This window comes from Pleurodeles waltl, chromosome 4_2, assembly GCF_031143425.1.
Source record: "Pleurodeles waltl isolate 20211129_DDA chromosome 4_2, aPleWal1.hap1.20221129, whole genome shotgun sequence".
Lineage (NCBI taxonomy): Eukaryota > Metazoa > Chordata > Amphibia > Caudata > Salamandridae > Pleurodeles > Pleurodeles waltl.
In genome coordinates this window covers 1,055,693,937-1,055,715,676 of record NC_090443.1, presented here as the reverse complement: position 1 = coordinate 1,055,715,676, position 21,740 = coordinate 1,055,693,937, and the positions used below count along the sequence as shown (strand labels likewise).

General features: G+C 48.8%; 1 protein-coding gene across 1 annotated transcript in view; it reads right to left on the bottom strand.

The window, feature by feature from the left end:
• Positions 1-21,740, bottom strand: part of FTSJ3 (FtsJ RNA 2'-O-methyltransferase 3) — a 102,414-nt gene that overhangs the window by 1,723 nt on the left and 78,951 nt on the right. The window contains exons 18-21 of the mRNA XM_069233077.1: positions 19,976-20,073; positions 19,465-19,567; positions 7,566-7,749; positions 7,288-7,382 (exon numbers count right to left, since the gene is read on the bottom strand). Coding sequence (XP_069089178.1) covers positions 7,288-7,382; positions 7,566-7,749; positions 19,465-19,567; positions 19,976-20,073 — 480 coding nt within the window. The remainder of the gene's footprint in view (positions 1-7,287; positions 7,383-7,565; positions 7,750-19,464; positions 19,568-19,975; positions 20,074-21,740) is intronic.

Below are 21,740 nucleotides of genomic sequence, written 5' to 3'. Positions count from 1 at the left end.
GACTGGTGCACATGATAAGGGATGGTTCGTGAGTGACCGCGATATGCCCCAGCGTCTTCACTAAGAGTGACTGGTCACAAATCATCACGCTTGCATCCAGTTGGCACTTCCTTTGCAAGAGCTTTGGAGGCTTGACAGCGGCAAGGACTAGAATGAATCATAGACCTTGGAACAGGACTCCATGGCAGTGACTGCAGAAAGAATGGAGTTCAAATCGCAGAAATGCCATGGATGCCATATGTCACAAAAGTGCAGGAGTACGGACACCAAAAAGGTAAAGGGAGCTGGAACCTTAACTGGCCCAGAACTGAAAACACCTAACCTATCCCTTTATCTGTGTTAAGATCATCGCATCTGAGGAATAATCTACAAGCGAACTAAAAAGACCACTTCCACTGTTGATTTACTGACCAATCCCCAGTACGCCATGGCCTCGTTACCAAGGATGCACACTGGACACGTAGGTGTTGCCTGACCTCTGAGAAGATTCTGGGGAAGGACAAAAGAGTACACTCGCAATGACCAGTGCGGAGTACACACCTTAAGATGGCTTCCCTGTTCACTTGTAATATCTAGCAATAGAACTAGACATAACAGGGGCATATGGTCTCATGCAGCTATGCCCTCACATGTATTATAATGCACCCTGCCTTAGGGGTCTAAGACCTGCTAGAGGAGTGACTTACATATAACGCATGCAGTGACTGTGGCATGACCCACATGTGTGTGCCATGTCGTGTTTTCACTCCGGGCCTGCACCCTGACACGCAGCCTGCAATGACAGGCTGTGTGCAATTTGTTGGGGGGTCCTTAGGGTGGCATAGCTTATGCTGCAGCCCTTACAGTCCCGCTTTAGTGACCATGTCCTAGGTACTAGGGGTACCATTTACTAGGGACTTACAGGGGTGCTAAAGTCCTTCGCCAACTGTGTTACAATCAGACACAGTTTGTTTTAGGGGAATGAGCACTGGCACTGAGTTCTGGTTGGCAGACCTCGGTGCATTGTCAGAGCCGAAAACCTGCATCTAGTAGTTCTAAAAGGGACAAAAAGTTGGAGGACATCTGCAAGGAAGTCCAGTTTCCTACAGTTAGGACTTGAGAAGGAATGTGAGGGGTCATTGGACCCTGAGAAACTTCAGCCTTATGATCACGATATGGATTGGTGTGAGGAACTGGGTGAAGCTAGTGGCCAGATACTGCCATGCTTTCTCCCCCTACGTGCTGGGTCTCCACTAACGTCCCCAGGCTGCCGTGAGAAGAAGTGTCACGACAAAGCGAACAGAAGACCTCACATATGTTATGCAGAGATAGAAATCAATCTACGAGCCAAGCTGACATTCCACTGCGACAAAACAACAATTCCTCCCGCATGCACAAGGCCATTGTTGACATTGTGAAAATACCTGACAGGAGAAAGGGTGCAAAATCTCCAGCGCTGTACAGGGTGCAAGTGAGTGATCAGCTTCAACCTCAAAAGGATTGGACTAAAGAGAATAATTCAGCCCTGGAGAAGCCTTCTCCAAAAACACAATCACATCTTCAGGGAGTCCATGCCCTTTAACTGTGGATGCTGGAGGAAAAGCTAGATAACTCAGGCACAGTTTCGCCAGTAGGTGCCAGCCCCCCCCCTCCCCTCCCCTCCCCCCCCCCTCCCCCCCCCCCCACACACACACACACACACCTGTCCCACTGCACCTCTCCCACAGGCTACAGCCCTAGAGATAGACATCACGCACACACACACACAACTACCTCTCCTGTGTGACCCTGGCCCTAGAGAGATGCGGCACATACCGCTGTAAGGATTTGCCTCTTTTTGTATGGTCACCTCCAAAGTTTGGAACTCATGCTGCTGGTTTTTCGACTGAGTGCACTAGGTGCACTGAGGCCTGCTAACCAGACCTGCTCGTCTGTGCCCGGACCTGAGTGTGTATAGTGAATTTACTTCTACCCAATTGGCATAAGCTAAGTCAACTGTGCGTCCCTAGTATATGGAACCCAGGGCACGTATACCTAGAGTCACCCCAGGGATTGGCTATGCCACCCTGGGTGTGACAAATGTAAATACAGCTTCCAGTTTGCCAGGGCAGTTGTTAGACTGCTAACCCGACCTGGAAAGCCAAAACCTTCTTCTCTAATATGTATGTTGCCCCTGCCCCTTGCCTCGCAACCACTAAGGCAAGGTGCAACATATATTCAGAGCGGAACATGTACTTAACTATTCTGACAGTAAGAATGTCAAGGTGTCGCTTACGGTGGAAGGAGTTGGTACCTCATTGGCGAGTGCAGGATTGGCACGCTGACATCTTAGCGGCGCTAACTCCTGAATGGTACGGCCACAACTGATACTCCAAGGTATCAAACAACTTGTTACATTAAGCCCAATTTGATACACAATTTGAAATAATGTAACTTGTTGCCGTGTGCAACTTTTACAAAGTTGCCACGTTGTTGCCCTAGGTCTCCTGTTCCACTTCACAGACGCACATGGGGTCTTTTCCATGAGACAGCTTTCTGCCCATCTAGGGAAACATGCGAACGACGCCCAGGAAAGGGCACTGTAGGAAGCTGGCCCTTTAGGTGGTATGTGAATACCGTGTAAATGGTCCGGGGGTTACCCAGTGAGTGGAGAGGGCTCACTACGCAAACCCTAGCTCTAGCGGTAGTGTGGTCGAGCTGCCTTAGGCATAACACAGAGGAGTGCAAGACATCTACAAATACACACAATAGTCAATAAATGAGAGACAACTCAAGAAGGATATCCACACCAATTTATAAAAATAGCAAGTATCTTTATATATATTTAAGAATTAGAGAAAAACCTTTCAGGTAAGTATGTTTTTAAATAGGAATTCTTTTCACTTTAACAGGTGGACATAGTGCAATTTCTGAGTTCTGCAATGTTATCCTATGGGAGGACATGCATGCAGAGGGAACCCTAGAGGTGCCTCCTGAAAACCTACTAGTCCTCTAGTGTGCTGGCTGACTGGTTTCGAACAGGCTGCCACCACAGACGAGTTTCTGAGCCGCTGCTCTCCGAAGTAAGAAACAATGCATGCTCTGGCAGATGTTATCACTTCCAACAGGATGGCTAGTAAATCTGCATACCAAGGCCAGGGACTTCAAAGTCTCTGCCACCTTTGGTATGCGACCCCAGATTCCACCAGACCTGGGGAGAGGCGAGCCCCCTGCCCTGAGGCCCATCTGGCACCAGGACAGGCGGGGGAAATTACTCACGCAGGAGGCGTGTTACACTGCCCAGCTGGAACCACCTCTAGAATGACCAGCCTGAAGTGAACACGAAATTAGTTATTACACCATCTTGTGTGTGGTGGAATTAGGAATTCTGGAACAGGGTGATGCCCACTTCCCACAGGAAGTGGTCATCTAGGGGGTTTAGTGACCCTAGGGCTAAGAAGTTCATTGGCTACTACCCTTCACGCCCCTAAATTGAGTATTTAGGGGAACCCCTGATACCAGGACTTCAGATTTGCTGGCCTAAAGAAGAAGGACCCAAAGAGCCAAGAAAAGCAAGAACTGAGGAGCAGCAACTGACTTGGCCCCAATCCCGCCAGCCTGCCTGCTGTCCTCGACAACTGTGCCAAAGACGAGTCATCCTGCAGGTGTTCTGCCTCCAAAAGCCTGGGAGGACAGCCCGCAATTCGAGAAGTAACCTGGGTCTCCTGTGGAGTAGTGGGGCTGCTTCCCTACACCCCGCAGGCACCAGAGAAGACTCACGAGGACTCTGGACCACCAAAACTCAACACTGGACAGCACCACTGCACCTGTGCACCCTAGCCTGAGTTGAAGTGGGCCAACGGGGCCAGCCTGGTCCACAGACACTCCAGAGGCGAAGCTCACCTTGGGTTTGCCAAATGTGGGCTTCCCAACACTGCCTGAAGCCTTTCTACATTGAAGTGAATGGGACACCTGACGCCGTAACACCTCTGCACCCGGACGCCCCAGGGCCTCATGAAGTGACCTGTTGGTGCTGCCTTGGACCTTGCCCCATAATTACCTTAACTCCAGAACATTGGTCCTGTAAATCTCTGCTAAGTATCCAGATGCAGTATATGCTTTTTTTTTCCCCAACAGGATAAAATTACTGCTCCAGAAATTGCGCTGTCAACTTTTCCAACTTTTAAAAATTAATATCTTGAAAAGTATTTACCTGATTCTGATGATCTTGGTATCTAAATTAATTTTAAAATTCTGTGTCATTTTTATAAACTGGTATCAGAGTTCTTTATTGAGTGTGTGTCTCGCTAACTGTCTCTGTGTGTGCAATAAATGCTGAACAATGTCCTCTAATAAGCTGAACTGCTCGCCCGCCCTACCACAAAGGAGAGCTTTTAGGTTAGGTCCTGTCAGACAATCAGGGTCGCCCTGGGTATAGGGTCTCCTTACACTGGAACACTACATAGATTGCCAGCCTCCAACAAGACCCAAGAAGGACTGCCCCGCTGAACCCACAGACGCAACAAAGAGAGGCTGCACCAGCAAAGACTGCACCTGCTGGCTAGCAAAGGAGAAGGAATTGTGCCTGCTGTGTCCAGCTCATGGATAAGTTGTTTTGGAAGCCCAGCCGAAGCAAGAGACCCCAAGGGCCAGCTGGCCGACCACCTGTTTCCAGGACAGGGCCACAACAGCTGAAGAAGTCTACTGGGGCCAGTTGGTAGCCCAGATCCTCGAATTGCTGCCCCTTGCTGCTGTGCATCAGTAGGGACCACAACCCAAAGATCAGACATTGCCCCAGAGTCTGCTTGACCCGGCCCTCGTTGGAGTGCAGCTTGATTGCCCAGAAGGCAAGTTATTGCCCAAGGATGGATTCACTGTAACCACAACTCTGGGCAACCGGTAGCCCAGTGGCAACTAGACTTCAGCCAGGCTCAAGAGGACTTCGAGGGCTCTCGAACCCTGTGGCCAAGACAGCCTCAGCAAACGTGTGGACTGAGAGTAACTACAGGAAGTCCTCCGCCAACCGCATTGTATCTACAGCATCATTGAGGATCTTTAGCATCCTGTATCCCTTGCATCAGGACCTCTTTTACAGAAGTCTATGGGAAGGGAATACAACGCCTGGAACTGACTGAAGACTGCAACTTTCCTTTAAGTGGCTGCTTCTGAGTACCTTGCTGGCCCCCTTGACTGGTTCCATGTCGGAGTTGGTTGCCCAAAATAACTAAGTAACCACATTGATACTTACCCAAGGTTGTCTTGAAAATGTTTTCAAGTGTCAAATTCATTGAATTTGCAAGTCCTTGCTCACAGTTAAGTAAAAAGTGAATATTCACTGTACCTTGTAAAGCGTCAATCTCTGGAATCCACTGGTGGACTTTTTTTTTCGTCAAAAATTACATAAAGATATAATCTATTTTTATAGATTGGTGTCGGATTTCTAGAGTGTCGTGTTGATTTCTTCTGCAATTGTTTTGGTGCTTAAATGCTTTACAGTTGTTCCTTTACGTAAGTCTGACTGCCAAGAGCCAGCGCTACCCAGGGTTGAGCTCAGGGGTTCACAGAATAAACCTACTGGTCCTAAGAGAGTTTGGCAAGCCTATTACACGGTGAGCTCGCACAATCACACCATATAATACGCCCATTTCCTCACAGGCGTCATTCGCAAGGAGAGCTTGAGTTACTAGCACTAGAAGGCGGAGCGGGTCTCGGCTAAAGCTGTGGGACGGGATGTTGGGGGCTGTGGTATGGAACTTGATGCAATAACCCTGCCTTTCTAGTGTGTGCACCCTCTGATGAGAGGTGAACTGCCCCCACCATGGGAAGAAAACCCCCTAGCCTTCTGCCGACAGGTGTTATCAGATCGGGGGGGAGGGGCTCAGGCGACGTCCATGTACCCGCCTCGGGTGTAACCCTACCTATTTAGGAGTCCTGAAAAGACTGCTGCTGGCGTTGGAAGGCTTGGGCCTGACTGAGCGGCTCAGCATCTGGACTGCTGCTCTCCCCGAAAAGCATCATTAGGGTCGCAGCCTGGAGGGAACCTATGGAATCCGTTTTTTACATTTTCCTTAACATCTCATCAATCTGAGGGCTGAAGAGATTCCACCCCAGCCAAATGGAAGATTTAGACAGTGGTGCTGCCCCTCAGGCCTGAACCCTGAAATGCAGAGGCCCGCAGGGCGTTGTAAGGAGATACTTGTCTAGATGCCTCTGGAGCGGCCTCTGCTGTGTCCAGGCGGGACCCTCCCTTCGACACAAGCTCTTATGCTCTCTGTCCAGGAGTGATTCTGGGTGCTGCTTTATTATCTACTCCATTTCTTCCCAGTGATATCTACCAAAGCAGGACAGAAGATCACAGAGCTGGCAAGGGGGTGAGTCAGGAGTCATCTAGTGCGGAGGCCTATTTATGCACATTGTGCACACCCAAGGAGTCTGAGGGGGGCCTGGTGCCAGATGTAGAGCTGGTCAGTGGGTGTGGCCTTAAACACTTCACCCACCTTGGGAGTGACAACTTTAGCCTTCCCTGCCTCTTCGATTTGCTCTTTAAGCATGGGGTTCTACCAAGCACTTGAGCTTGGTCGCTAGACCTGTGGCCAGAGATGTGGTCCTTGGTATGTTGCCCCTCATCGCAGCTATTGGAGAAGAGACTCTTTGGGCTGTAGTGCCCTGCGCTGTTGGAAGACCTGAATGGCCATCTTCTTCTTCCTTGATGTCAAGAGGATATTGTTCCTCAAGGATGTAGGGGATGTGGGGGACCCAGTGTCTCACACCTCAGCACTTGAGTGTCTTTTTGCACTCTTAAGTCGCGGCAGAAGTTTCAGGTGTTCTTGTCATGGTCAGGAGAGAGACAAAAGGTTGCATTCACCATCATGGTCCACCCACCAGTACTTGTGTTGCACCTAGGCTAAAACAGAATCGGTGTATGTTCCATAGCACCCTCTACTCATTCTCCGAACCTATGACCTGCGTTCCCTGAAAGCTTACCGAATACTGGCCTCGTACTCGAAATGTCTTAACTGGATGGCAAAAGAAAACTGTTTCCGGTAGAGCCTGTGTCCTCTCGCATTGTGAGCTATGCAAATAGTCACTGCAACTGGTCTTGAAACTGACTTCTTCAAACAAAAAACACGTGACAAATGGCTGGTCCCTACAATGGATGACAGGAGCACGCAGAGCACGTGTATCTACAGCCACACACGCTACAAACATTAATTCTCTTCCAAATAGGAAGAGCTGCAATTAATGCACTCGGAGGCGTTTGTGGCAGACAAATTCATCCAATGCTTTTGTGCCGACGAGCACAAGTTGCGAACGCTGCTGTGGTCTTACCCGCGCAGCTGAGCTGCCTTTTCCTTCTCGGAAATATCAACGGTGTTCACGACTGCCTCTGCCTTCTTTCTCGCCTGTTCCTGTTTCTTCAACATCTGGAAGAAGAAGAAGCATGGTCAGAGACATGGACACTGTAGCACACTACACCAAAAACTAGAGAGAACAAATATGGTTACTGAAAGGCGGCAGACAAACACCACACTCCCTTCCCCACTCCATCCTCGCACTCTTGGCCATCCAGTGCCATGGAGCATGAACGTCGATGCTTAAAGACGTACCCTCCTCTTCTTCCGAGCCTTGGCCTCCGCCACCTTCTTGATAGGCCGAGCGTTGAGCTCCTTCCATCGCTGGCGGTACTCGTCGGCCAGCTTGCGGTCCACAGGAACCTGCTTCACCCGATGCTTCTTCTCCTCTGTAGCGAACCAGTCCGGCAGCTCATCCTCCTCGTCATTAAAGGTGTACCTTGCAAGGAAAAAGGGTGGGATGTTGGACAAGCCGGGAGATATATGAGCAGATACATTAAAAAGTAAACAACATGGGCAGGTTGGCAAACACTTAAAATGACCAGAACCTTGAAAAGGTAACGGCATGCTGGGTAAATCTGAAAGTGGTGCTGGATGAAGCCCTGTGACATCTGTTACATCAAGGAGGAAGCCACGGTGACTGCAGTATTCCTAGTCCCACCCCTGCTCATCAGTCATCTCTCTCTCCGCTCCCAGGCAGCGGTGTCCAGGCCCAGCCCGTGCTCTCGTGCACCAGCCCTGCTACCAGAGCTCCAAGACCTATAGACACAGATGGGTGGACAGCACCTGTGTATGCAGCGGAGGAAAGGACTTCTGACCAGAAGTAGAACAGTTACCAGAGGTAAACTCAACTTACTGCTGCGTCCCAGCCCCCAGGCTAATGTAGTGCAAGCACATGGGCCACGGGGATCCAAACTCAGGTCCAAGAAGGAGATTTATAGTAGATTTTAAGATGTCCACATAAGTGATACTCGCAAGCAATGGATAGAAACTGACCTCGTTTACATACTGAAAACTGTCATTTATCGAGCCTCCTAGGCACCACTAGCCCAGCCACACATACTCCAGTGAGGCTTTAACAAACAGCACTCGGGGAAAATGGGCACAATACTTATAAAAGAATTTGGAGTAGCCCACATGGAAATGCTTCTCCTGTCAGGGCCCAGTTTGAAGGTGTCTGAACTTCAGCAAGCGATTCTTGATGAAGCAAACAGGGCAAGAGGGTATGGGGCGCAGAGCAGAGCTTCCAAGCCAAACAGACCCTACACCTGTGAGGGTCAGTTTTGGCAAAAGCTTTGAAACCCCTGGCCTGTGTCACATGAGGGAACTGCAAGGAGCAAGAAATCAAACTGCCCAAGCGAGCAATAGGCAGGTGCGGCAAGTTTCCTTGCAGTGTGTGGGAGAATCAGGGCTCCAGAAATCAGTAGGCACTTGCGAAGATGAGGAGAGGGCAGGAGCTGTGCGTTTCAAGGTTTCACTTTTTACTAAAGAAAAGGTTTTCTTGAAAAAGGTCTATACGGAACAATTTGGGTTATTTAGTTGTGACAGATGTGGGTCCTTAGCAAGTGAATAATTCAACAAATGTCTTCTTACGTGGAACTAAACACTCCACTGTAGCGCTCGACTCTCTTAGGGCAGCGAAGCAGAGCAGTCCAAGATATACTCAGGGGAGGTGGTGTGGGTTAGGACCCACAGCTCGCTGGTATATAACACCACTCAAATTACTGTCCAGTCTGTACTGTTTATCTTAAAAAGGGAAGTATATTTATAACACACAGTACTATATACTACGCATTAAATTACAAACGTATACAATCCGGTAGATGGAAATATCTTTGGTGACAACCTCGTGTCACTTTACACCCCTATTGGGTCCTAAACCCTATAACCACAATGCATCCCCTCCCCATTCTACACGCAACATCACAACATAAGGGAGTGTCATTAATAAAAAAGCATGTCTACTGGCTTTGTCAGTGAGCCACCACATTAGTAGACGCATCAACGTGTTATATTTTATCACTGCAACACCAATGAAATCACTGGGGACAGTATCAAAATGCAATAAATGTTGGAGCCCAAACATTCCACTGCATTCGAGATGCAGGAAACCTTTCACTGGTAATAAACATTATGACTAAATCCCCGATTTATGTGTCCCAGAGACTCATTTCTACTTTTACTCTGCTGCAACTTTAGAGCCTACCAAAAGGGGTCGACACACTCCACAGCACCAGCACCACAGCACAGGCTGCAGGAGCACTTTGGAATAAAGAAAAGTCTTCTACCCCGGGGAGACATTAGAAGAGCAACTTATGGGGGGCTGCTGCACTCTGCAGTCCCCCCCAACAGTCCAAAAACATTGGCGGCGTCCCCTACCTATCCTGGAGCATCACAAAATAAGAAATTCCAATCTTAATCCCCCTCGTGGGGGATTACGGGGCACTTCATGCCACAGGCCTGAATATGAGGCAAATGCCGCCCTTCTTTCTTTATGCCAACTTGTGCCGCACAGCACTTTTTTCCCCTCTTTGTTTTACACCCCAAGTGCCCATGCTCACCGGACTCCCTAGGGCTGCTGGGGGAGCCCCTCCACAACCATCAAGCAGACCACCCTTCGTACTGCACTTCACAGGGCCCATGCCCTCTTGCCTGTGTTGCGGGCACTTGCTGTCAGCAAGGGAGTCTGGAGCCAGTCTACCGATGTAACCCTCCAGGGGCCGTATTACACAACGGTCATTTGTGCCCACTTTGCACACCCCGGGCATTATGGTATTATAGAGGGAGCCACAGACGTTTCCGCTGCCCCTTCTATAGTACAGATAGCGCTGGTGCACATATAGTGCCAGTGCTATCACTGGAGGGTGTTCCTTCATTTGCATCCAACGTGGCTCCATGCACATGAGGGAATCTCTTTGCCTCTGCACCTGCGCGGTGTTATGGACATGGACACAGAGGCCAAGAAGCTGTCAGGAGGTGCACTGTCCATGCATCCCAGTGGTAGCTCTCTGGAGGGAGTTAAGGGGGTTCCAAGGACCGCTGACATCCTCTTGCAGGCGGGTGCAGTCAGTCCCTCCACCCACCTGCAAGGGGATCTCTCTCCCCTCCTAAAAGTGCAGGCGGGTTGCCACCTGCACAGAGAAACAGAGTAACTGCTTCAAAGCCGATTTGTATTTCACTTGAATGAGCTGCCCTTAAGGCAGCACGTGTTTGCGGCTACCCTGAGGGCAGTGTATTCAACATAGTAGAGTGTATTTTCCCGGTCTGCGTATGCGTGCCTGTTTGAAGGTGCTCTGCACTGTGGTGCAAACAGGGAAGTGCGCCCTATATGTAATAGGCCCCAGGGTCTCCCTGATGGTCCATACCCTCAGCTGTAAGAGGAACAGTGCCACTAGCCATGGAGATACTCATCATAGTCCTGGGGGTTAGCTGAAGCCAAAACCCCAATGTCCATCTGTAGAGGGCATCAGGTGACTTCTACTCCCAGCTGGGCCTTCTTTCGGCATTCTCTCCTAAATCCACTGTCTTTTCATCTGTATCTCCCTTGTGCAGACTTGTGCAGATCAACTAAAAGGACAAAAGTGTTGTGGGGATTGCCAGACTATAGCTCTGAGGCCCGGAGAAAGCACTTTGGCACAGCTCTCTTCAAAACACTCCCGAACCAAATATGCAGAAATCGTCAAAAGGCCTTTCCTTTAACAACACTCGGACATCCTCGGAAAAGCAAGTGAACCTCATACATGTGTGGTGCGGAAGCAACATGCTAGATCGCATAGCCCTGCCTAGACAATCTGTGGTGTCCAGGTCCAAGCAGATGACGAATTTGGCAGTAGCTCAAACATCATGAATGGTTTGGGCTAGTGAGGTTCGTAGTCTTCTGGGACAGTAGATAAGATCTTGTCCACCACGTCAGAAGTGCTTAGGTGTAATGTCCCAAGAAGCCATTCGAATTAACAGACTTCAGAGTAAGACTCACAGAGGAGAACATATCCTGGCCAAAAATGTTGGCTCATTTTGACAGGGAGTGGCTGGAAAAGCATTAGAATGAAAATGTCACTTACCCAGTGTACATCTGTTCGTGGCATCAGTCGCAGTAGATTCGCATGTTTTGCAATAGCTCGCCATCTGGTGTTGGGCCGGAGTGTTACAAGTTGTTTTTCTTCGAAGAAGTCTTTCGAGTCACGGGACCGAGTGACTCCTCCTTTTGTCTCCATTGCGCATGGGCGTCGACTCCATCTTCGATTGTTTTTCCCCGCAGAGGGTGAGGTAGGAGTTGAATTGTAGTAATAGTGCCCATGCAATGGAGTGACTAAGTATGCACCTATTAAAGGTTGAGATGATACATATATAAATAATTGAAGGTAACTTCCAAACTGCTACAGGCTCCCGGGGAGGCGGGTGGGCACATGCGAATCTACTGCGACTGATGCCACGAACAGATGTACACTGGGTAAGTGACATTTTCAGTTCGATGGCATCTGTCGCTGTAGATACGCATGTTTTGCATAGACTAGTAAGCAGTTATCTCCCCAAAAGCGGTGGCTCAGCCTGTAGGAGTGGAAGTAGTCTGAAATAATGTTCTTAATACGGCTTGACCTACTGTGGCTTGTTGTGCGGATAACACGTCTACACAGTAGTGCTTGGTGAATGTGTGAGGCGTAGACCATGTGGCTGCCTTACATATTTCTTGCATTGGGATGTTTCCTAGAAAGGCCATGGTAGCACCTTTCTTTCTGGTTGAGTGTGCCCTTGGTGTAATGGGCAGCTGTCGTTTAGCTTTAAGGTAGCAGATTTGGATGCATTTAACTATCCATCTGGCTATACCTTGTTTTGATATTGGGTTTCCTGCATGAGGTTTTTGAAATGCAATAAATAGTTGTTTAGTCTTTCTGATGTTTTTTGTTCTGTCAATGTAATACATCATTGCTCTTTTGACATCTAATGTATGTAGTGCCCTTTCAGCTACGGTATCTGGCTATGGAAAGAACACTGGAAGTTCCACTGTTTGATTTAGATGGAACGGTGAAATAACCTTTGGCAAAAATTTAGGATTAGTCCTTAGGACGACCTTATTCTTGTGTAGTTGTATAAAAGGTTCCTGTATTGTAAACGCCTGAATCTCGCTTACTCTTCTTAGGGAAGTAATGGCGATGAGAAATGCAACCTTCCAGGTTAGGAACTGTATTTCGCAGGAGTGCATGGGTTCAAAAGGTGGACCCATAAGTCTAGTTAGGACAACATTTAGGTTCCATGAAGGAACAGGTGGTGTTCTTGGTGGTATAATTCTCCTAAGGCCCTCCATGAATGCTTTAATGACTGGTATCTTATATAGGGAAGTTGAATAGGTAGTCTGCAGGTATGCAGATATTCCTGCAAGGTGTATTTTAATGGAAGAGAAAGCCAGGTTAGATTTTTGTAAGTGAAGCAAGTAACCCACTACATGTTCTGGAGTTGTGTGTAATGGTTGTATTTGATTAATATGGCAGTAGCAAACAAACCTCTTCCATTTACTTGCATAGCAGTGCCTGGTGGATGGCCTTCTGGCTTGTTTTATGACTTCCATACATTCTTGGGTAAGTTGTAAGTGCCCGAATTCTAGGATTTCAGGAGCCAGATTGCTAGATTCAGCGATGCTGGATCTGGGTGTCTGATCTTTTGGTTGTGCTGTGTCAACAGATCTGGCCTGTTGGGCAATTTGATGCAGGGTACTACTGATAGGTCTAGCAGCGTTGTGTACCAGGGTTGCCTTGCCCAAGTTGGTGCTATCAATATGAGTTTGAGTTTGTTTTGACTGAGTTTGTTTACCAGGTAAGGAAGGAGAGGGAGAGGAGGAAAAGCGTAAGCAAATATCCCTGACCAGTTCATCCATAGGGCATTGCCTTGGGATTGTTCGTGTGGGTATCTGGATGCGAAGTTTTGGCATTTTGCGTTCTCCCTTGTCGCAAACAAGTCTATCTGAGGTGTTCCCCAGAGTTTGAAATAAGTGTTCAGAATTTGGGGGTGAATTTCCCATTCGTGGACCTGCTGGTGATCTCGAGAGAGATTGTCTGCGAGTTGATTTTGGATCCCTGGTATAAATTGTGCTATTAGGCGAATTTGGTTGTGAATTGCCCAACGCCAAATCTTTTGTGCTAGCAGGCTTAACTGCGTGGAGTGCGTCCCCCCCTGCTTGTTTAGATAATACATTGTTGTCATGTTGTCTGTTTTGACGAGAATGTATTTGTGAACTATTATTGGTTGGAAAGCTTTTAGTGCTTGAAAAACTGCTAGAAGTTCTAGGTGATTTATATGCAGTTTTGTTTGATGTACGTTCCATTGTCCTTGTATGCTGTGTTGATCGAGGTGTGCTCCCCACCCTGTCATGGAAGCATCTGTTGTTATTACATATTGTGGCACTGGGTCTTGGAAAGGCCGCCCTTTGTTTAAATTTATGTTGTTCCACCACAGAAGCGAGAGGTAAGTTTGGCGGTCTATTAACACCAGATCTAGAAGGTGACCCTGTGCTTGTGACCATTGTGATGCTAGGCACTGTTGTAAGGGCCTCATGTGCAGTCTTGCGTTTGGGACAATGGCTATGCATGAAGACATCATGCCTAGGAGTTGTAGTACCCTCTTTGCGTGTATCCTTTGTGTTGGATACATGCGTTGTATGATGGTGTTGAAATTTCGAATTCTTTGTGGACTTGGAGTGGCTACTCCTTTTGATGTGTCTATTATGGCTCCCAGGTATTGTTGTACCTTGCGCGGAAGAATTTTGGATTTTGTGAAATTGACGGTGAACCCTAGTTTGAAGAGGGTTTGTATGATATGATTTGTGTGATTTGAGCACTGTATTAACGAATGGGCCTTGATTAGCCAGTCGTCTAGATATGGGAACACATGTATTTGCTGCCTTCTTATGTGTGCAGCGACTACCGCTAGGCATTTGGTAAAGACTCTTGGTGCGGTTGTTAATCCGAAAGGCAGTACCTTGAATTGGTAATGTATTCCTTTGAATACAAACCTTAGGTATTTCCTGTGCGATGGGTGTATTGGTATATGGAAATAAGCATCCTTGAGGTCTAAAGTTGCCATGTAGTCGTGTAGTTTTAGCAATGCAATACTTCTTGTAGTGTGACCATGTGAAAGTGGTCTGATTTGATGAAAGTGTTCACTACTCTGAGGTCTAGGATTGGTCTCAGCGTTTTGTCCTTCTTTGGTATCAGAAAGTACAGTGAGTAAACTCCTGTGTTTATTTGTGTGTTTGGCACTAATTCGATTGTATTCTTTTGCAATAGTGCCTGCACTTCTATCTCCAGGAGATTGGAATGGTGTGTTGTCAAATTTTGTGCTTTTGGTGGTATGTTTGGAGGGAATTGTAGAAATTCTATGCAATAACCATGTTGGATAATTGCTAGAACCCAAGTGTCTGTAGTGATTTCCTCCCATGCTTTGTAATAATGACTTATTCTTCCCCCCACTGGTGTTGTGTGGAGGGGGTGAGTGACATGTGAGTCACTGTTTAGTAGTAGGGGTTTTGGGGCTCTCAAATCTGCCTCTATTTCTAGGGAATTGCCCTCCTCTATATTGTCCCCGAAAACCTCCTCTATACTGTCCCTGGTAACTGGACGGTGTTGCTTGTGAGGTGCTGGCTTGTGTGCTCTGACCCCGAAACCCCCCTCGAAAGGGCGTTTTACGGAATGTGCTGTAATTCCCTCTGCTCTGCGGGGAGTAGAGTGCGCCCATGGCTTTGGCAGTGTCCGTATCTTTTTTGAGTTTCTCAATCGCTGTGTCCACTTCTGGACTGAACAGTTCTTTTTCATTAAAAGGCATATTGAGAACTGCTTGTTGAATCTCTGGTTTAAATCCAGACGTTCGGAGCCATGCATGCCTTCTGATAGTTACAGATGTATTAATTGTCCGTGCAGCTGTATCTGCAGCGTCCATGGAGGAGCGGATCTGGTTGTTGGAAATGGTCTGTCCCTCCTCAACCACTTGTTTTGCCCTATTTTGTAAGTCCTTGGGCAGATGTTCAATGAGATGTTGCATCTCGTCCCAGTGGGCTCTGTCATAGCGCGCAAGTAGTACCTGGGAGTTCGCGATGCGCCACTGGTTTGCAGCTTGTGCTGCGACTCTTTTACCAGCTGCATCGAACTTGCGGCTTTCTTTATCTGGTGGTGGTGCATCTCCAGATGTGTGAGAGTTGGCCCTTTTCCTAGCTGCTCCTACAACGACAGAGTCTGGTGGCAGCTGTGTAGTGATGAAAGCCGGGTCTGTAGGAGGCGCCTTATACTTTTTTTCCACTCTTGGTGTGATTGCCCTACTTTTGACCGGCTCCTTAAAGATTCCTTTCGCGTGCCGGAGCATACCAGGGAGCATAGGCAGGCTTTGGTATGAGCTGTGGGTGGAGGAGAGTGTGTTGAATAAAAAATCATCCTCGACCTGTTCTGAGTGGAGGCTTACGTTGTAAAATTGTGCTGCTCTAGCCACCACTTGAGAATACGCGGTGCTGTCTTCTGGTGGAGATGGCTTTGTAGGGTATGCCTCCGGACTGTTATCTGACACTGGGGCGTCGTATAGGTCCCATGCGTCTTGATCTTGGTCACCCTGGCTTATGGTGGTGTGAGCTGGGGAGTGTGATGGAGTTCGTGCTGGTGAGACGTTAATCACGGGCGGAGGAGAGGGTGGTGGGGTAACTCTTTTCACCACTTTTGGTTGTGGTGTCTGTTCAGTTTGGAACTCCAACCTTCTCTTTCTTCTAATGGGGGGAAGGGTGCTTATTTTTCCTGTCCCCTGCTGTATGAAGATACGCTTTTGCGTATGGTCCACATCAGTTGCTTGTAGCTCTTCCTCAAACCTATGCTTTTGCATTTGGGAGGTTAGCGAGTGCTCTTCTGTATAAGAGCCTGAAGCTGGGTCGCTTGCAGTTTGTTTCGGCATCGAAACCCTGTCTGCGTGTTTTTTCGGCTCCGAGGTGACTTTTTTCTTTTTCGGGGCCGAAACCTCTCGGCGTCGATCTTCTTCGGTGCCGCTGTCTCGGCGTCGAGCCGTGTCCACACCGGCATCTCGGTGTCGAGGCTTGTCTCCAGCACTTTCTCAGTCCCGAGAAGGCTGCGTGCCGGTGTCTCGACCGGAGTCGGACGACCTCGGCACTGTTTGGGCCTTTTTCGGTGCCGACGGTCAGTCACCGAATTTATGGGTGGAGCCATGGCCTGATGGCAGTGGCGTCCCCTGGGCCTTGTAAATCTTTCTCTGTGTGGTTTTCGACGTCTTACTCACGGTTTGTGTATCGTCGAATCCTTCGGAGTCCGATTCTTGGATCGAGAAGGTACCTTCCTCTTCCTGCTCCTCGAACTCTCGGTGGGCTGTCGGCGCGGACGCCATCTGAAGTCTTCTGGCTCGACGGTCTCGGAGTGTCTTTCGGGACCGGAACGCACGACAGGCCTCACAGGTGTCTTCACTGTGCTCAGGTGACAGGCACAGGTTACAGACCAAGTGTTGGTCTGTATAGGGGTATTTATTGTGGCATTTGTGGCAGAAACAGAACGGGGTCCGTTCCATCGGCGTACTTCAGCACGCGGTCGGGCCGACCAGGCCCCGACGGGGGATCGAAAAACTACCCCGAAGGGCACCGGAGCTCTTCGATCTTTGATGCGGTGTGGAATCTAAGTACGCCGATCCCGAACGCAACAATACCGACGAAAATCTTCCGAAATTAGCTAATTTTCCGTTCCGAAACTCGGAGCGACAGGAACACGTCCGAACCCGATGGCGGAAAAAAAACAATCGAAGATGGAGTCGACGCCCATGCGCAATGGAGACAAAAGGAGGAGTCACTCGGTCCCGTGACTCGAAAGACTTCTTCGAAGAAAAACAACTTGTAACACTCCGGCCCAACACCAGATGGCGAGCTATTGCAAAACATGCGTATCTACAGCGACAGATGCCATCGAACTTTACTTTACTGATGGACCTTGTAATACCAAGTTCTCTTGAGTTGGATGCAGAGTCCAAAAATCTGGATCTCCTACAGCAGGGCGACAGGAAAGTTGTCGACTGATGACTTAGCCCAAATGGCCAACAGTTTGTCAGTAAGGACTTCATTAAAAGGTTAAAGAGGTTCCGTCAATGCTCAGCCAGGCTGCAGGACCTCTGTGAGGACGTTTATTTTAACCTCATTTTAACCTCCAAAGTCAGCAGCCCTTTTAATTACTGTGGCTAAGGAAATTCTCTCCCTTTGCCTGGACCAGGGAGAAAAACCAACCCAGTGTCAAGCGAGGTGTCCAGTCCACTAACCTCCTGCACCAGTCGCCTGTATAATAAGGAGGGGCAAGTTCCTCCCTGTTCCCTCCACTGTCATCTCCGTATGGCCGGCTACGATCAGAGTTTGAGCCAAAAGCTTGTACTATGTATTTGTGCTGCCGTTCGGTTGTGAGATTGTGTCTGAGTTTGATGGGTTCAATATAGGCTGGGGCGTGTCATGATCGGGCCAAAGCCGGCTCGGAGTCAGACAGAATGATGGGTGGGAGATCCTCCTCGGGCACCTATGCTGAAGAATGAGATGATGGAGCAGGTGTTAGCATGCATGAGTGGCTCTCGTACGTGGCTCCATGTATCCCTTCGGAACAGGATTGCATCAACCAATGTAGCTCAGCATGTAGTCTTGCTTCTCACTCCCAGCTGGCTTCTGGATTCATCAGTGAGGGTTTGTTGCAAGACTTGGAATCGCGCCGGATGCCAAGGCACCAAAGACAGATGTTGTGTATAGTTTTGGGGAGGGGTAACATATCCCGGAACACTGTTGAAACGGGAAGAAAAACTTCTGAAAAGAAGTTGAAAAACGTGAGAGCAGAGTACTGGATGTACTGGATCCACTTTGAAGGGGACAGAAAAAGAGGAAATGGCGTCAGTGCACATGGGAGGTGCCTATATACGGCTCCTTGCCATCATGTCAAGAGGCAGGACACAGTTTAGAAATGGCTGCCGATGGTGCCATCTGCTACGCACAGAGTTTTGGGATCAACTCACAAGGTGAGGAAAATCTGCTGAACATCAGCATGTCCTAGACAAACCACATTCTTTCTCATTCCCTCACTTTCCTTATCAGTCAAATATGATTTCTTACACAACGTCTGTCATAAACCAAATTTCATTTACCCAATCAACAAATGTGATTGGTTTATAGATTTGGCCCATTTACAAATTATCCTCAGTAAAATTAATGCAAGGGCTACATCAATGAAAAATTTGTAACTTTTCCAAACGATTTTAAATTTTAAAGGGAATAACATCTCTTCCTCTATAAGCTGAAATGTATAATAGATGTACGAGGAAGTAAATATATCTTTATATCAGTTTTGGTAAATAAAAGAATGGATGTAATTTTATTGGGATTTCTCTTCTAAAAAAGCACAAGTGCATGGATTATTGACTGAGTAATTCTTGCCCTTTACATGGATTTGATTATATGTAGTTCAGAAAGGCTACTGGCCATAAAGGGTTTGCAGGTGTGCGCAGACCCAAGCAGTCCATTTAACCTTACTTATGAGCAGTAACATTATTTAATATTGTGCATTCAGTTACTTTTATGGCACCGTCTGGAGGCCTGTCTAGGTATCTGAGATAACAGCATTTTTCTATGTAGAATACTCCCAGAATAAAACCTTTGCAGAGTCGCACCTGTTCCGAGGAGATCAATTTATTTGCATGTTAAGAATACCTTATATAGTCACTAATTCTTTCTTCGCAAAGAACTTCCCTAGTTCACCTCAAAGAGGTACTTGGTAATAGGACCCTGCTCTTTCTAGAACCCATGCTTAAGACTTGTCTCAGCAAAGAACCCATCCATGGACCCGGTACTTCACCAGTAAGAGAAACGATCATACCGAGTACACAAAACTACAGCACCGCACAAGAGACTCAGGACACCTAGCACGCCGCTGTCCGACCCCTGCAATATTCTTCTTTAGATAAGTGCCTGTGACTCGCAGTACAGTATGTTCTGGCAAAGGACACTTGTTTTTATTGACTGCATGTCCCTCATGCCCCTCTGACAAGCTCAGGTGATCCTTGGGGAGGGGGGGTGGACTACGTTTAAAGATCGCTCATCCTACTGGCGCGGAGAGCTCAACCCCTGTAGAAGACGCCTCGACAGCCCCTGATCAGCAGCTAGTACCTGTTGAAGGAGCCATCGATCAAGTCTCTCTTCTTCTTTTTGGACGTCGCTATCGCTGTCCCCAGAGCGAGGCCTTCAGGGTCCAGTATTCGGGCTCGTTTAACTGGAGAAGTTAGAGACAAAAAATAAGCAAAGCCAGAATTAGAGATGAAAAAAGCCAGTCTAGCCCTTGGTAGGGGCCGTCTTCAAGGTGTCAAATACTGAAGAGGTGGGCGGGAGGGAGGAGAGAGAAAACAAGCAAAAGGGCCTCCAGGGGTTAGGTAAGCAACAGCAAGGAAAAGAGAGAAGAGAACTCGGCAGACAAATAACAGACAGAGCAGTCGAAAAATAGAAGACCAAAGGCAGAAACACCGAGTATGTGAACACGATCAAGGGAAGATGACGGAAACTACGTGTACCAGGGAATGAAATAGGACTTGGGAACACTGTGGGCCATGGAGTGACGGAACGCAAGAGTGACCGATGGACCAGCTGAGAAAGAAAATAATCAAGAAGGAAGAAAAACACTCACTTGATCTTTCGATAGGAACAACCTCAAAGCCTTCGGTCTCCTCCTCTTCATCCTGGGGTCGCTTCTTTTTCATCTTTTTTTTTAAATTTTGAATTTCTCTAACAAAAAAAAAAAAAAACAATACTTGAAATATATACATCTCCAGGAAGGCCCTCCCTCCCTACACCCGCCTGTCATCAAGCAGATGAAAGCAATGCCATCTCTCCTGTTATAAACAACTCCTGCACAAGCCTTTCAAGGACCCCCACTGTATCCAGCCAGCAGGTGTCAGTGTAAGACCACAAATGTGCTTCTTCTCAGCACTGTCTGCTCCGGACTGCTACATTCACTGCAAAGACAAGGGATGAACTGCACACACTGCAACAACCGGCAGGTGCCACTGTAGAGCAGTACAGGCTCACACAGTACACCGTGCTGGCAGTCCTGGTCTCTCAGGGTCACTCGCTGCCCTAGCCAGCAGATGTCACTGTAGAGCAGTATGGGCTCTCGCAGTACACTGTGCTGACAGTACTGGTCTCTCAGGGTCACTCACTGCCTTAGCCAGCAGGTGCCACTGTAGAGCAGTATGGGCTCTCACAGTACACCGTGCTGGCAGTCCTGGTCTCTCAGGGTCACTCGCTGCCCTAGCCAGCAGGTGCCACTGTAGAGCAGTATGGGCTCTCGCAGTACCACTGTGCCAGCAGTACGGGTCTCAGGGTCACTCGCTGCCCTAGCCAGCAGATGTCACTGTAGAGCAGTATGGGCTCTCGCAGTACACTGTGCCAGCAGTACGGGTCTCAGGGACACTCACTGCCCTAGCCAGCAGATGCCACTGTAGAGCAGTATGGGCTCTCGCAGTACACTGTGCCGACAGTACTGGTCTCCCAGGGTCACTCGCTGCCCTAGTCAGCAGATGTCACTGTAGAGCAGTATGGGCTCTCGCAGTACACTGTGCCGACAGTACTGGTCTCCCAGGGTCACTCGCTGCCCTAGCCAGCAGGTGCCACTGTTGAGCAGTACTGGGCTCTCGCAGTACACTGTGCCAGCAGTACAGGTCTCAGGGACACTCGCTGTCCTAGCCAGCAGGTGCCACTGTAGAGCAGTACTGGGCTCTCGCAGTACACTGTGTCGACAGTACTGGTCTCCCAGGGTCACTCGCTGCCCTAGCCAGCAGGTGCCACTGTAGAGCAGTACTGGGCTCTCGCAGTACCACTGTGCCAGCAGTACGGGTCTCAGGGACACTCGCTGCCCTAGCCAGCAGGTGCCACTGTAGAGCAGTATGGGCTCTCACAGTACACCGTGCTGGCAGTCCTGGTCTCTCAGGGTCACTCGCTGCCCTAGCCAGCAGGTGCCACTGTTGAGCAGTACTGGGCTCTCGCAGTACACTGTGCCAGCAGTACGGGTCTCAGGGACACTCGCTGTCCTAGCCAGCAGGTGCCACTGTAGAGCAGTATGGGCTCTCGCAGTACACTGTGCCAGCAGTACTGGTCTCCCAGGGTCACTCGCTGCCCTAGCCAGCAGGTGCCACTGTAGAGCAGTACTAGGCTCTCGCAGTACACTGTGCTGACAGTACTGGTCCCTCCGGGTCACTCGCTGCCCTAGCCAGCAGGTGTCACTGAAGAGCAGTACTGGGCTTTCGTAGTACACTGTGCCAGCAGTACGGGTCTCAGGGACACTCGCTGTCCTAGCCAGCAGATGTCACTGTAGAGCAGTATGGGCTCTCGCAATACATTGTGCCGACAGTACTGGTCTCCCAGGGTCACTCGCTGCCCTAGCCAGCAGGTGC